This window comes from Ips typographus, linkage group LG7, assembly GCF_016097725.1.
Source record: "Ips typographus isolate SLU linkage group LG7, UJ_Ityp_2.0, whole genome shotgun sequence".
NCBI lineage: Eukaryota > Metazoa > Arthropoda > Insecta > Coleoptera > Curculionidae > Ips > Ips typographus.
The window spans coordinates 4,788,868-4,806,767 of record NC_138428.1 but is presented as its reverse complement, the minus strand read 5'-3'; the positions used below and the strand labels follow the sequence as shown (position 1 = coordinate 4,806,767).

General features: G+C 32.5%; 1 protein-coding gene across 2 annotated transcripts in view; it reads left to right on the top strand.

Annotated features, from left to right (window-relative positions):
- LOC145732158 (uncharacterized) overlaps nt 1–17,900 on the top strand; it is a 43,463-nt gene that overhangs the window by 23,008 nt on the left and 2,555 nt on the right. For both annotated transcript variants that reach the window (XM_081984257.1, XM_081984256.1), the window contains exon 3: nt 9,789–9,900. In XM_081984257.1, coding sequence (XP_081840383.1) covers nt 9,789–9,900 — 112 coding nt within the window. The remainder of the gene's footprint in view (nt 1–9,788; nt 9,901–17,900) is intronic.

Genomic DNA, 17,900 nt, shown 5'->3' with positions numbered 1-17,900 from the left:
AGACAACCAAATTGGAAGTTCTGTCAAGAAAAGTCACAAAAAGTGCTGAAACACCTGGTATATGACATGTAAGAGCAAAATTAACCTTGTCAAGATCAGAGTCGATAGTTGGATTACTTTAATTTAAAAATGCTGTTCAATTACTTAATTGAACTACTAAAATTGAATCACTTTTCAAAAACACTAAAAGTAATTGATTTTTCAATTACTAAACAATAGTAGTTAGTGATTGATACTACTCTTGAATTATATTAATTATATTTGTAAGTATCAATAATTATACCCTAACCCTGTAAGTCCTTAAAAAGCAATTTGTGAAAAGAAAAATTGTAGCTAATTTAATTTTCTACCAAAACTTTAGAGACATTTTGAGAGAAATTGTTAAGGGACAAAAATTGTAGGGACTTTAAATTTCTATGAAAACCTATAAGGGACGTTTTGCTATCAAGGTCGTCAGAAAATAATTATTTTTTGTAGACTAAGGTAAGACATTTGACAAATATTATTTATGACACGGTTTTATTATAAATTTACAAAGTTTTCAGAGAGATTTTCACGTATATGTTACTATTTGAAAATACAGTGAAAGACTTGACCCACTAAACCGATTTAATTCAGTTAAAAGCTTCTGGACCATTAGAAAGTAAAAAATAATGTTAACATTGCCAGTTCATAGAAGGCTCTAAGGGCCCTTTTAACGGCTACAAAAGGCACATAAAAATAAAAATCCAATACTCTTTTAAAGCCTCTCAGATCAGCAGTTCAGGTTTCAAGGGTCTATCAATAAATCGATTTTGACCTTTATGCTATATGGAGCATCATTGACAATATAACTAACTGCAAAACTATGTTTTGTAGTAATTTTGACAGTAACGATGATGCTAAACCATTAAACTTTTCCACTTTTTCCTCTCAATATTTCTAAATAATCACAAAACCAATCATCAACGTGGGAGGACCCCGACAAACCCGGAATATTACATTAACGTTTTATGCTGGATCATAATATGCGATGCATTGAGGGCGTTGGGGCACTAATGGCCCATGGGAGTGCTCTCCTCTTAACTCAATATTAAAACTAAATAGAGAAGGAAAAGGAAAAAACCGCAACTGAATCGATGTGAGTAAGTCTTAAACCGTTGTACCGCAGTTGTCATAACATAACACAGAAAGGTTCTCGCTAATGGCTAAAATGACGCTTTCTGTCTGGTCGTAACAAGTAGAAAGTAAAGCAAGTCGGGAGTTTAGGCCCTTTAGGGATTAATTCCTTGGTTGCTATGTTAAGGCGAGGAAACCAAGCGTACTGTGGGGAATTCATTGAAACCTATTTGGATTAGCATTCGCTTTATTCAATCGACTTAATTACCTCGTGTCGTCTTCAGTAGTAAGCGATTGGATGTTTATGTTAAACTGTCAGTACACCTGTTAAACTCATTTGTGTTTATCATTATTAGTTGGAGAAAACACTGAAAACGACAACATTGATCATGCATACACCAAATTACTTTGAATGAAACTATACATACAGGGTAATTCAATAAAAACAAAAAATCAAAATTTCAGATTTTTGCTTTTTCTGAACTTTGCCCCAATTTAAACTGTATTTCTTATACTTTCTGAGATCTAAATGGTGAGGGTTGAATTTGAATTACCCTGTATAGCAATAGAGTGTAATATTGTTGGAAAAGCAATATGGGGTTTCTGACCCTTATCTCCTAACTTAAGAACAAGTAGTTAAAATAGGTCAATATTGTCTAAAACGTAATTTTAACCAGGTTGATGAACAAGGGCTTCCAGTTTATCAATAACGCATTCTTGCCAGCTTTCCAACCAATAAATTCCGACTGCAGACTAGCAGAATACGAAATGTAGGTCTGAGCCGATTTGAGGTTATTAGGTTATTCTGCCATGCTAAATTTACACCAAATTAACATACTTTTTGACAATTTTACCACTAAAATTAAGACAAAACCAGAATATTTAGTTAAAAGCAATTTAGAGACTTAATGGGTTCGAATTTAAGGATTGTATTCAACTGTAATCTTTCTCATTTTGCCTTAATGGCACTGATTCGAAGTTAACTTTAGAGATTTCGATCCAATTAGAGCTATAGAGCCATCGCAAATTCCATGTTTAATCTAAACATCCAACATTAAATTTCTGCCTGAACTGGTAATATATAGCGATAATACCTCCAGCTGTACTATAAGATTTGATTTACGAAAAAAAAAACTTCCTAAACTTAAATAAAGAAAGTTGTTGTTCAAATCAAGCTGTTATTACAGTGAACATCTCCACAAAATGTAAATCATCTTCCTAGTTTAGTATTGTACTTCCTGGAGGTGTACAAGTTAATAAATGTACTTCCAAAGTAGCCGCACTATAGAACTGCAACTGAATATTAAACCAACTTAGGCAAATATGCAGAGCTCGATCTTTGGAGTTGAAACTTTACTCAACCGGTTGGTTGCAATGTAATTGAGTTGCCGACAAAAACTTTTTGAGTAAAAAAAAACCTTCACAGGGAGATGTTCCCCAAATATTCGTTTTTCAAGGTAAACAAGTCTCTTAGCAATTGTTCGAAATATGGGGCAAGTAAATACTTGCCGAGTGTCTCTTTACGTTCCGGAAAAGCGTCTTGCAAAAGGGATGTCGCTATACAGTGTCTCATAAAACGTTATTTACACGCAGCAGGAGTATATTGTAGCAAAGTTGTTTGCCACTTCGAATTGCTATTTTACGGTAATTGCTGCATAGTTTTTGGGCAGTTCTAACCTAAATTTATAGGTTTTGGTGATAAAATGTGCATAACATGTGTAGAACTTTTTAAACATACAGACTACAATTTTGACTGCGGAAGTAAGGGCTACACCAAGCTTTAAATTTTCTAGAATAGTTTATTAGAAGCTTACACAAGTTTTAAGCTTTTGAAGTGACGAACTTTGAACAATTGTTTTGGTCGTCAAAGCTTGTAACTTAAATACTGCAGAGTTGGTTTGTGAAAATCAGTTTTTGGCATGTTGTTTGAGTAGGGCGAGTAATAGACACGTTAGTTTCCAGAATAGAAATGAAGCAATATTGGTTTACCGAATTTAGTAAGGTTCTATTTAAATTTAGTATATTACCCCAACCTTAAAAAATTGCTGCTCAACTTAGTAAATTAATTATTACTGAAATTCCCAATTTACGGATGTCGTTTAAAAAATATCAACAATTTATGTCTCATTTTTTAAAGACCAAATTGATAAACCTAAAACTGACTGCACTCTAAGTACAAATAAAAGTGTCTTGTCTTTATACTGTCTTTGATAATAAGGGAAATTATCAAAAAAGAATATTTTTGTATAATTTTAAGTCAAGCAATGTCAGAGTAAATCTCCAACTAGTCAGAGAAATAGATACATCCATTTACCGCAAGTCAGAAAACGTCATAGTCACGTGAGCATTCAACCAATACAACTTGACATTTACTGTTTTTGAGTTGGAAACCAATTAGGGATTGCCTCTGCGAACAGACCTGTAAACACTACATTCAGAGCGATGTAGGACAAGAGTTTCCTAAAACAAATAATAATTAATTAACAAGATATTATGGACACTTTGTTCTTGAAGTAGCTAATTAAACAATTTGATTACTTAAGTATCCGTCCAGTTTAATTAGCAGTATTAGACTTGAGAAATATTTATTTTATCGCACAATGTAGTAAAGTAAAGTATGTATTCCTATTTTAGGTACAGTGACAGTATCAAGTTAGTCTCTGCAGCTCTAATCATAAAATTGTCTTCTAATTTAAAGACACAATACAACATATGTAAAATTCACTTTCAATCATTAACTGTAATTTTAATAAACAACTAAGAAGTTCTCTGTTATTAACCTTTGACTATCAAATTAATCACAATTATCCCAAACACATTAAATTCAACATCAGCACAATTGGGTTAACCTATATTCGTATTTATATACGAATGTTGGTAAGTGAAATTATTAGCGGTATATACCGTTATAAATTCAGAATGTTTGTTTGCTGATTGATTGCTGAGAACGTTCATTATCCAATTATAACTTTGTGAGTTAGATGATAACTGTTATTGCTTGGTGATAAAGTTATTTTTAACTTGGGATTTCTGTGGGATGGGAGTTGCATGACCCAGGTTACTGTTATTTCAAAAAAACATAGAGTGTGTCAAAAAAGGGTGTTTTCATTTTTTCAGTTAGAAGATTAATGGGAGTTTCGTAACCTATAAAGTATCTCAATTTTTGTTCGGCTGTAATATCTCATTTTTGAGATCTCAATTCGTTTTAGGGCTATGGGATGCACGCAACTTTATACCTCCACGAGGCGAAGAATCAATAATTGTTGCAGGTCCACTGTATCGACTAGAAAATGATAAATGATAGATCCAACACGTACAAAAGGGCTTCGCCTTAATACCGCGATAAGGAACTGTGTTGATGAAACCTCATAAATATCGAAATTGAGTCAATATCTCATCCCTTTTGGTCGTGATTTTTCTGGTTTCTGTTTATCTTTAACCCACCGACACTCAGTTATTTATTACGCCCTTTTGCACTACGTGACTTCCATAAACTCCCAGCAGATTGAGTTTGTAGAAATAACCATATAAGTAGGGAGGTGGTTAAAATCGGTTTGAGCTTGATAAATCACTCTCTTGCAAAAACAATTGCTCGATGTGTATTTTCTTGGAAAACTTCCGCAGCTCTTTTGCTGCTTATCGAGCTGATCATTATTAAATGTAGATTTGGCCGGAACTCGACAAGAAAACATTAATCCCCAAATGCTGTTGTGTAGTAGCCATTAGGCTGTCGTCTCACTGGGTTGCCAACAATTTCTTTTCGTAACGCGACAAAGTGCGTTTTTGTTCCCATGATTGATGTTTTATCTTGTTTGAAAAGACGGCAAAATCAACAACAAAAAAATCAGCGAAGTATCAACCAGTTTTATGGCGTTTCCATCGCATTAAACAAGTGTATTAATTAACTTTAAGCCGACTGATGAAAATTTGTTATAAGTAAGAAAACTGCGGACCACTTGAGGTCTTGGCTTGATTAATATTTGCCAAACCCTTGTATAATGGGTGAGTGGAAGGAATCAAGAAATATTATGCTACGTGCCTTTGAAAAATTAATTAGCCAAGTGTATATGCCGAGAAGTTGGTAATTAATAAAGTTAAGTTAAGAATTTTATTTTTAACCTGTAAGTTAATTAGTTTTGGCCCGCTTTGTGATTTATGTAGGTGAAGGCAAACAAGTGAAATTCAGCTGAGACGAGGAGTTATGTGTTAAAGGTTAGTTAGTAGACAAACTGTGGGTTTCTGGGTCCTGGATTTTTTGTATACAGAAATCAAGCAAATTCACACATTTTAGAAGTAATTTAAACAATGTAAAAAGAAAAGAACAAACAAAAATAATTACAGTAAGGATTTCGATACTGAACAATAACTCACCAAGTCCACTCACCTCAAAATAACAAACCTAGGTCAGACAAAGCTGATTTCGCATTGTTTCTTATGCGTCCCCTATTAACCAGACAAATACCCCTTCAAGCCAGTTCGATATATCAAAGCCGAGCCCTAAAACGGGGGTGCAGTGCACTTTATAGCCGAAAGGGTAACCGAAACGAATTTCTGCAAATCTATCGAATAATGCATAAGCCGCCCGTCTGGATTTATCGCCCGGATTTGACAGACGGTATAAATCTCAGGTGTAGTTTTCGTATTTTCGGTAATTGTTTGCAGTTTTGCCCGCAAATTTATGGATTCGCGTCACCTTCGATGATTTATGCGTGTGATTTTGGAATAGAATCGGTTAAACGTCGTAGACGTGAAAGTATTTGTCACGGTGGCCTACTGACAGAAAAATTTGACGAAAAAAACTGGATTATTAAGGAAAAGTAGATTTTATTGAATAACAGAAAAGATGAAGAAGCGTCACACTAACTCAAAGAAGTTATTGAAAAAATGCAATCTTCCACGAATTCAGAGAAGGTTTAAATAAAATGTCTACCATTTTGTTTATGTTAGAATTTTTGAACTTTTTTATTTATAGTACACTATAATAAAGTTTTTCTGTTGTGCAATTAGTCAAGAGTTTCATACACGCTAACAGCTGGCTTTTTCTGGGTTAGGTTGTAAAAAATGGCGGTAAAATAAATGACGCTTTTACAAAAAATGACAGCAACCATTAATTATCATTTTCAAACAAATAAAGTCCTGGATTTTAGAGTATTGTTTTTAAATGGATCTCAATTAAATACGTGCTGATACATTTAATCCAATTAGAAATTTGTTCAATAGTAAATGAGTAATTGCATTGACACCTGAGAAGACTTAACTTAAAATTGGTTCTTTAGTTTCTAATAAAAAGCTGTTTAGAAATCTTGATGTTCTTGAAATATGTAAAACACTCTGAAGATGATTATGCAGCAATTAAATAACATTTAAACAGGCCTCGAAGAAAAACAATGTCGACAAGACCTGGCGAACTTGAAAAATTATATTTTAAATTCTCCTTTTTGTTTGGCACTTTTGGAATATGAAGAAGTATCTAAATATTACTTGCAATCCCAACGAAAAATCACCCAGAAAACTTTCAAGTTTATAGAAGCTCCTAATGATAATAATAATGGTGTTTATTTAGCATGTACCAATATGCACCCCATTGCTCGATTTTGCACAATCTGGATCTAATCTATCTTAAAACCAGGTAGACCGTACAAAAGAGCAGAACAAAACTTGAGATGAGGGGCCGCAATACAGTTATACAATAACATAAGTCTGGTCTCCATAGACAATTGTCTTCCTACTCTAGAAATGTAGCCCACCTTCTTTGAAAATTTTCGAGTTATATAATCAGCGTGGGCATACAACTTAAGTTCGGAATCAAAAATTACTCCCAGATACTTTATTTGACTTTCGCACTCAATCCTGGTGCCATTCATAATTACATCGAGCTGCTCCAAGGAGACGTTTCTCAACCTACTTTTTCTCCCAAACAGACAAAACTTTGACTTGAGTGGATTGACACTAAGCTTATTTTCACATAAATATATTTTCCAAATCGTTGTTTACGTTCGTCTGCATAAAAGTCAAGTTACTCCCAGATATGTAAATCATTGTATCATCTGCGAACAGCTCGATGCAACACCGATCCACAGCCCCAACTTTGTCATTGACATAAAGCAAGAACCTGTAGATGTTTTGTCGTGATTATCTACGATTTCAAATAAATACTGAAAAAAATCGTCTCAAAGTTAATAAAAACGATCTTCAGGAGCCCAAAGTCATTGGAACATGCAAACGAATTTGTATTTTTCTCGATTTTCTCGGTTTTTCACATTCACCCCTCTAGGCACAAATAAGTTACAAAGTTAAAAAATCTTTAACTTGAAAAACTTCAGTCTGATCCATCTTAATAATTTCTACTATCTTTTTTTGCAGTAAATATTCTCTTTATATTTACTTTAAAAAGATATGTCAAATCAATGAACTTAAGACACATTTTTTTGAATTTAGCTCTACCTTTATCAAAACAAAAAAAAATCCGAAAACCATAAGCCAATCACTTGTCACATACTTGATTCTACCGAACAAAAATCTGACATGAAAACGGATGAAAAGGTTAACGGAAAATTATATCTGCAAGGGATGCTCACGCCCAATCTAATTCCATTGGAAAAGGATTCACTCGCTTGGGCGTTAATCCTTTTAAGTAGTTATGGGTTTGCAGGAAATGGAAATCTATTTACCCCCTTTTCCCGAGTAGATGAAATAATTTATTTCGTAAACAGAACTCGGATTTTAATCTCGCCGACAGCTTTTAAATGCTTAGGAAAAGCAATTGTGACGGTTTGTTTCGGCACACAATTCCCAGGGAAGTACTTGGGAGAAATGGGAATGTTTTTGGTTAGAAATTTTGTGAGGATCGATCGTTTCTCACATTTACCCTACACTATAAATTTAATAATACTAAGGGGCTTAATTTTTTTCGGTCCTGAAATAAATCAGACACAGACCGCGTTCCTTAATAATTTTTTTTGCTACAAAGTGATATATTGTGGCAGCACGAAGAAATAATAATGTTATTTTTCTTCCTCGAAGGGAATGAATTTAGATTAGGCTTTGTACTCGGGAAATATATATTAAACATATCAGACAAGAAACAAGGGCTGAATATATTAGCCTTTAAAAATATTACTCTAAACGTATTAAGCTGTGGAACAGTAAAATAGACAGTGCATTAAAATTTCTAGGTTGAAAAAATAGTCCAACAGGAAAAACTTTCAGGAATGCATCTTTTTAATGGATTTATTCAAAAAAAGGTAGTAAAACTTTTCCTCCTTTGGAATTTTAATATCATAAACTCAAACTTTTTGTTTTTATAATTTGAAGCATTCTTTTTTATCTGAATTATTACGAAAGTCGTAACTGAATTTGTAATAAATGTAGAATTTAAAAAAGGAATGTTAGAGTAAGATGGTTTATTGGGTGGTTCATGTAAATTAATATCTTTTACCTACGACCTCAGTGTAAATAGGCGCACAATTTTAAGATCGGCCACAAACTATTGCTCTAATGCTGGGAAAAATTGATTTTGTTTACATTTCTTCTTTTATCAGAGTATATCAGATGGAGATCATCGCCTAATGCATTGTTCATACAGTTTTAAGTAACTACTAACCACTTCGTCTAGAATATTATCTGCTATAGCAAACACATCAAGTAATATTACTGAAAGTTTTCCCTTTCTTCTTAATAATTGTAAGGTCACCATAAATAATTATTTTAAGAACAACACCAATAATTATTTAATTAACATGATTTGTGATTTTTTTTTATTACATTATTTTCTTCTTTAGTGGCATAATATCTATGATTAGTACAAATATGATGTCAATACGTTGAAAATATACTTTTTTTAATAAAAAGTTACTCTGAATTTTATGAATTGCGAAAACAGGACTTTCCATTTGGTCGTAGGTAAAGTATAGTACGTCACACGTGCTCTAAGACATTTTACGCACTCATGAAATTGCACACTCGCCGCTACGCGGCTTAGTGCGTAACTTTTTCCATATCGTGCGTAAAATGCTTCTTACAGCACTAGTTACGTAATATACTATTATTATACGGCAGTGGTGGGGAGATCCAAAGTGAAAATTTTAGGCAATTAGCAATACATTCTTCTACTCTTCTCTTGAAAATTTGACCAAATTATAGCTGAATAATTTGGTCTTAATATTCAATTATTTTAACTGGTTTCTTAATTATAGACATTTATTGTATGTGATTTTTTATAGTAATTTAGGGTAATTATTCTTCTTGCGCTGACGTGTTTAGCCATTAATCTTAAAAAAAATTTCAAACTCAAAAAAAAACACAAACCATTAAATATACGTTTATTTTCCATACACAAAAAGCCTTTTGAAACCTTTCAGGTCAGTGCAAGATAATTCATAAAACCCGTCTGCACGTGAGGTATTTTTCCAACCGATTTTTAAACCAGATAAACCAACCGACATTTTCTTGCTCTGTTGGCCCTTTTCATTCCAACCGAAAGTTTTCGGCCGGTATTATTTAACTAAAATAAAAATCCATTTTTCTCCTCGCTTTACTTCATTTTTAACCGCTCGCAGATAAAATCGCTTATCTGCCAGAGAGAATCCCGCATAAAGTAACAGTTAATTCGCTTTTTCCGTCTCTAAATTTGTCGCTCGGTTAACCCTAATTTTGGTTATGAATTCAAAGGATTTCTGTTTTTTTTTCAGATCTATTACACGCTGAATGCTGCTCAATCATCGTTTTTGCTTCACGAGGAAATCAGCTTTCTGAGGAACATCTCGAATAGTTCACCAATTGATCACGATATCACCACAGAGAGTAAGTTTGTAAACGTACTCAATAATAGCACTCAATAATATACTAGAATAACTTACTTACTTCCTAACCTTTGGTGATTGATTACACTATTTCATCTGCAAGCTAAATCATTTTTTATAACTCATATATGCAATTTCGAAAAAAAGTCGAATATCTCGAAAACGGTTAGAAATGAGTAAATTTAGCAACACAAATAAAATATGTTCAAAACTACTTTTTCTGGCCAAGCAATACTCTCTGATGTAAAATGGTTTTTATTCACAAACAGGGTGGGTTAATTTTTGACTTCTTTACATCCGGATTCTGGAACATGTTATATTTCTAGCAAATAATTACTTTTCTGTTTATTTCGCTCCTCTAATCCAGATTAAAAATGGATTGGATTTAACCATAATCCATAACAGGTGACAGTTTATTTCCTATGATTTTAGAGGATTAGGATTGTACCTAAATTCTATTTTAATCCAAACAACATAACCAACAATTATCAATCAATTTACTTTTTGAGGTAAGAATTTTGGAATTAATTTACTTTCATAGTTGTGCATAGAGCAAGCATGCACAACCCCACCAATATCAAAACTTTCAATATTATGTCATTTTAATAGCCGAAGTTAGACCCAACTAAAATTAATCAAAATTTTGGATGTTTACTTCACAGTTTGGATTAAGAAATCATAATTCAATCCTCCTAATTTGGAGGAAGAAACCTAACCTAACTTGCAGTAAAAAATTGGAAAAACCAGGATTCTTGCTAGTGCAGCAGAAAATTGACTAATGAACTTTCTGGTCGGTTTTTCCTAGTCAAAACGAAAAGATCGCTGAATCGAAAATATAACTTAAATCTGACCTAGCTAATGATCCGTTAAGACTTTCGACACCGACTCGCTCCAGTAATTAATTAATTAACATCACCTCTTGGCAGGATCCAAATTGGGAATTTTACGATAGTTTCGATCAAATCGATAAAACCAAAACTGAGCTAAATCATCCCCATTTTGAAAAAACTTAACGGACAATTTAAAATTGCGCCATCAAAACACGCTCGCTTGTAAGCTAAAATGTTTGTGAAAAGATGTTTGCGTCTTTAGAGCCGGTAAAATTGACGTGCCCCAATAAAACTTTTGAACGACTTTTTAAAAGTTGTTTTAAAATCCAATAAAAACTTTATGGACGTCTATAACCCTTTCGTTGCTCGAAAATATTAATTAACTCCATGTAGTTTCGCGAGAAGCCTTTTAGGGCACTGCTAATGCTAATGTTAGTTAATAAATCACAACTTTAATGATTTTAGAGGAATTGAAAAAAAAAACAACATAAATAACTTAAAGTATTTTCACCTGCATAATGATTCGAGCAAAAACTATAATAGATAGCAATCTATAAAAACAAAACTAAAATGTTCGCTTTTAGTTCCTTCTCCAGGGAAATTAACTTGCAGTACGTTTTCCCTCATTACCATAGTGAAAGAATATTAGTTGTATGGACTATACAAAATGCTGGCAAAGTTAATTAAAAACCACCTTAAAAGGACGTTTGCTCAGTTGTCCCTTGGTAAATTATGTTTTCAACTCTTTAGCTAGGCACTTTATAAACTCTGTTGTATTTTTTTATGTTAATTAGACTTGATGATGATTGCAAACATTATTAGTTCAACAATGCAACGGCATGAATTGAAAAGAGGAAAAAAAATTAAAAACTGTAAATTAAAATGCCTCATTAATTAGACATCAAATCGATTATATTGCTCTGATTGGATCTCTTTCTTTTAAGACTAAAAACTAAAAGCTTGTAACTGGGTGATCTAAATTCAATCAAAAACCAACAATTATTGGTGTGTATACCAAAAATTAAATCAAAAATAGAATATCAATCAAATATTCTTTTAAAAAATCCTCTATTTGCCAGAGGCTTTACAAATAATTTTCAAATCTTTTAATACTGCCAGATGCCTCTAGAATAAGTTTAAAAATGTTACAGATCGCCATATAAAGGTACCAAAAGCCCCTAAAATAAATTTTAAAATGCCAGATATCTCCTTCAAAGAAACTGTTAGTATTGCCAGAAGCTTCTAAATACCTTGTAAACTTCTAGTATCAATTATAAATTACTAAAAACTCATTCAAGAATTTTTCAATATTTTCAGAGGCTTTTAGGATCACTATTCAAATCTCAAAGGCCTCTGAACTGTAAAAAACTATGATAGACAACATTTTCAAATGTTTAACAGGAAAATACGTAAACATGGAATGTTTGCAATTTAATTTTAATTGAAATTGAAAACTGTGTCCAATTCAGGTGGAATTGCTGTTATTGCTTGAATTCCAACTTTTTTATAAACTATCTGATAGACTGAATAATGAGGTAAATAATTGTTATTTATCTAAATTTAATTAGTGGTTAGAGTAATGAGGAAAATAATCACGATTAACAATTGTTTCTTTTAACTAAAGCTATTTGAACTGGTTTTCAATACAAAATTTCTAGATTTCAAGAATCTTTAGACCTTCTTGAGAATACAGTTAAACCTGATTAACCTTCCAGGTAATATATAACTTGCTGGTAATCACATTATAACTTGCTCCCTATACAAATCGATAAACCTCCAATCAGGGACTCAAACAGCAAGCGATTTCGGTAATCCGTTCCGTCTAAGAGGACCCAAAATGCCTTGAATAGCGTTGACCCTACTTGTCGAAGGATTTGCTGTTGAACGTGTATTCAACTATGCCACATTCAAGACCAATTTACTGAACGGTACACGGTTAAACCGGTGTAGAGGAAATTAGGAGCTGTCGAGTGGGTAATCCGACCCATGTCTCAATGGATTTAAAGAAAAATACCAAATGTTATTACCTTAATTAGATGAAGAATAATGAGGTGAAGTAGAATTGGAATTTTGAATATTAAATAATCAAGTAACAAATTATTAAGAAACTCTCAGCCCTCATCGATCTATTTAATTCCGTAATATTGAAACTTAAATTAGCTACCTAGCCAAAGTTTCTGGTTTAATTAGATTTTAGTAAAATTTACAGTAACTTTCTGACTAGCCTGCATTTGCATGTCAGTGCATAAATAAGTTTGCACAAAGTTTATAGCTCCGGCTTCAAACCTAAATTTCCTGAAAAAGCTCCACTCAAATTCTGTCTCCCAAATCCACATTTAGCTAATTACTTTCTTCCCACTCAAAACGGGCAGTTACTTTTTCCATTTGTAAACTTGGGGCACTTTATAATTTCTTCCTAGATTGACCAAAAATCGACAAATTTCTGAAATCGATTTCCTTCTACAACAAAAGTGCACTCTTTGCTTTGTTGGAATAAACAAGAAACGTGGCTTCTTGCAATTGCAATTGAACTTTTGCCTTGGATAGCACTGAAATCTCTTTGGAGAGCACTTTTAATTAATGAACTAGTTCAGTGCAAACGAAACGAAATAAATTATTATTATATAAGATATTATTTAAGAAGATAAGCATTTTATAATTGTGAAAGTTTCTTATTGGATGAGTTTGCAGTGGAATAAATTGTACAATAATAACTACGTTAAATAAAATCTGAGTTTTGTCTATTCACCTTGGTATCGAAAAACTGAAAAGATTTTATTTTTACTGAATCTTTATTGTGAGAAAATCAATTTCAGGAAAACTTTTTCTAACTCAAATACCGAATCTACTTTCTTGTAACTATTTAACACAGTTTGTAACTGCGACAAAGTTACACAGATTAAAGGAAATTGTATTTTAAAGTTGAAAGTTGGTCAATTCGTAACTTGCTTACTTTGGGTTAAAAGTATAAAGCTATTAAAAGTTGCGTTCTAGTTTTGCTTAAAATTAAACGTACTGCAATTATGATAATTAATGTAAATTTTATAACTAATAACTATCTATTAAATTCAGATTTAGGACATGTTAAAACATGCTTATAATGACAATATCAAGGGCGTTACAAAAAATGTAATTTAGCAATTATTTGCATTGAAAAACTTGCACGTGTATGTACTGCTAATTGGAAATTATGGAAAAATTTCTGGCTTGAACTTACATATCAGTGTATAAACAAGATTAAATCTCTGGCAAATTTCAAACCTCAGTTCACCAAATAAAAACCGCACTCAAATTAATTTCTGCCCCTCTGTTTGTCCTTTAAAATTCGTCCGACCACATTTAGCTAATTACATCCTTCCACCCGAAAGGGACAGCTAATTTTCTAAATTGTAGCCGTCTGCAATTTAAAAATCCATTTGTAAAGTCAGGGTGCCATTATTATTCTGACCCTAGTTCCGCTTTGTTCCCATACATAAACAACAAATTCCTGATGAACTAGAAATTCGGAAAATTCTTGAAGAAAGCACACTTTCACAACGAAGTGAATTCTTTCTGTTGCATTTCCGCTCCAGTCTGCTTTGGCTTTACCTCGAATCGTATTGTTAACGTTTTCGGAGTTCAACTTTAATTAATAGACAACTTACAATGCTAGAAGATAATTAAAGTGTTCGCTTCAGCGAACTAAACTCTTTACACACTTCAGTCGGATATAAGAATGAAAGTTTCGTTCGTGCACGGAAAGTCTTAACAAAAGTATAGAAAATTGAGGTGTTTAAGCGTATTATCTAGACAACATAAAACCGGATCGATAATAATTTATTTCCTATCAGTTTGACGGACGGTATAAAACCGGAAACCCGGTTTATGCGGATTAGATAATACAGGGTCCGTCAATCATAATCGTGTCGACGACCACAGCAGTCGTCGGTCCCCTGTATTGGTTTCTTTTTTTTTGTTATTTTCCAACTGGCAATACGGACCTCTCTTATAATTGAAAACAGATATCGGTTTCCCCCTAACAATTCTAGGAATCGTAAAAATGCCTCTCATTTTTTCTTCGCCATTGAAAGCAATGTTGTGGTTTTATGGGATGTTAAGGAATTGGAAGTAAAAATAAGAAGGGAGTGTAAAAAAATATTGGATATAGCAAAATGGTGGTAACATGGCAAAGAGTGGTTCTAGAAAACTGCATAGTAGTTTGTGTTTGCACTGAGATTTACGCAAATACTCCACATGTGGACTTCCATTAGAGTACAAATGGTATTTCTAAATATGGAATTTGTTTCAAAATTTATCAGAAAACTTACATAGGAATTATTTTAAGTAAATCAATAGTAGTACGGCTCGATGACTCGTAAAGAATGTTAAATACAAAAGTTTTAGAGAACATTGAGATGCTTGAGATGATTGAAAAATTACTTTTGAATATACAAGGTGGTTCATAAAGGAGTGGCCGATAAAATATTAGTTTTTTTTTTAAATGAAACCCCCTATTTTTTAACACATTTTTAAATTCTCTATGAAATTTTAAAACTTTTTTGTTATTTGTCTTTCAATTTTTTCACAAAAATATTACTTTTTACTATGATGAGAAATTATCTGTATCGTCATTGTTTCTATAAGTAGAACTCATATTTGGTGCGAATATTCTATAGGGACGACAAAAAAGATGTATCCAAATAAAGTTGCGTTAGATGCTAAAATGCGGGGTTCAATTTTTTAAAATATACTTTGACTAATTTAACTTAAGAAATCTCGACTTTATTGAATGGAACACCCTGTGTATTATTTTTTATTAAGTATGTTAATTTTAATAGTCTGCGATTTATTTACATTTTTTTACTTTTACCTTTGTTTTTTGTTATTTTAAATAAAATTAAATCAACTGAAACATTGTCTGAACTGAAAAACAAACATTTTAAATCGTTGTAATTCACGTAGAAAAGAAATTATCTATAGTTTTTTCTAAAAAAAAAAATATATTACTAGAATTCACTTTTATATGCGCTTTTGGAAAAACAGACAAAAATAAGTAATAATAATTTTTTAACTAACTTACTTATTTTACATGTCAAAGTTTGACAACACCTCCATATTTGGTTTGTCCTAAGCAATTTAATTATAAACTTAGTTAAGTTAAGATAACAAAAACGAAGGTAAAAATTAAAAAAGTATAAATTAATCGTAAACTATTAGAAAGTGTTTCATAAACGCTATCAAAAAAAAAAGAATAATGTCCGGTTTATACCTCTAAATTAAAAAAATAAATTTATTTATTTATTAATTAAATGAAAATTAAGGTGGTTAATTTGGAGATATAAACTGGGCATACTGCACAGGGTGTATGCAAGTTAATATGGATAAATCTATTTTGTCGTCCCTGTAGAATTTTCACACCAAATATGAGTTCTCTACCTTTAGAAACAGTGGCAATACAGACAAGTTTCCATCATGGTAAAAACTAATATTTTTCTGGAAAAATTGAAATAACAGAAACTATTAGGTTTACGAAATATGACAGTATAAACAAAAAAGTTTTAAAATTTCATAGAGAGTCTAAAAATGTGTTAAAAATAGGAGGTTTTATTTAAAAAACTGTTATTTTATTTGCCATGCCTTTATGAACCACAATTTTAAACTATTCTCTACACTTTTCTTATTTAATTTTTTTGTATTTTTTGAATCTAATGAGATAATGAACTTTATCGTGTACTCGCACCCTGTACCTCTACAGAGTGGAACGTTAGACACTTAACTGTATGTAAAATTGTTCTTAAGTGGATTCCTCTACGAGCAACACAAAAATTACAAAAAGCATCTTATTCTCAAAATAAAATTTTAAATATGATAAAAAAAAACATTTTTTTTCAAGCGGTATAAAATAAGTCTATTGCGTACCTGTACTGCCGGCGTAGAAAGGCTATTTCATATCCTAGGAGGTAAAAAATATGTCCAGAACTTGATCCAGGCTAAAAGCGTTGCATTTAGAAAAAAGCAGATGAAATTAATGCAACACTTACTTTCCTTTGATTGGCTTGGCTCTGCAATACAATCCTTTCATGTTCTTATTCTGAAATACAGTTTTCCTGAAGGTGTCAGGGCTAAATTTGTGATCAAATTCAAAATATAAACAATAAAGTTCAATAAACAAACGGACTGACACAAAAAGACAAAAACTGATTGACACAACACGGCTAATACGATAACAACACGAAGCTATTTCCAAAATTGTCTAACAGAGGGCGTATCATGGCTGTCTAGCGTCATCTGTCGATTACGGTTACGCGCTCCGAATTTACACGGAACGCGGTTCTTGAAAATAGGCTTTCAAAAATGTTATCGGCCATTTGCTCTGGTTTTCTGACTTCAAATCTCCGTTGTTCTATGAGAATGATATTTTTTCAGTAACCGTTATATATGTATATTTACCAGTCCGAATTAATCGGTTAACCTGGCTAGGAAACGATACACATCCTATGTTTAGAGCTCGAATCAGCTAAGAAAAGGCCACAGGCGTCATCAAACGATGATGTCACGATCTCTGTACGTCTCGCTTTAAATATTGCTGCTCTCGTTACTTTCCAAGTTGTTGCAGCCAGTCAGTGGCGTGCTATTATTTTATCAGTAAAATGAAACATTTTCGTCGTTTTTAATAAAGAAAATAAAAGATAACAAGTTTTTCAAAGGAATGGAAACTCCTTCTGCTTCTTTCTTCATAAATTGTAAGACGTTACTGACGATTTCACGGCCTTGGCTGTATATGATAACACCTTTCTTTCCAACCTTTTTGAAAGACATTTTGACAAAATAACGTTTTTTATTCATAACACTATGTGAACTTCAACTGCGACCATCAACAATACAACCAAAACACCAGACTAAAACGGAACCTAACCTAACCCCCTAAGTCTCCCTGTCCGCCACTACATTTTTTTAAACTTGGCAACACCGTTTAGAGTGCCGGCTAGTAAAAGCATATAAAAAGGTCCAAATGTCCCTGGCCGCTGCCGCATCTGTTTTAATTGTGTCCAAGTAAAAACCGTACTACGTTGCCAAGTGGCTTTTTGACCGCTTAAGAATTTATTTTCGGGAATATTTTAATAGGACGCCTCTGATTATATCTAATGCGACGGCAACTGTAGAAGGAGAAAGAAATAGTTTTAAAAACTGC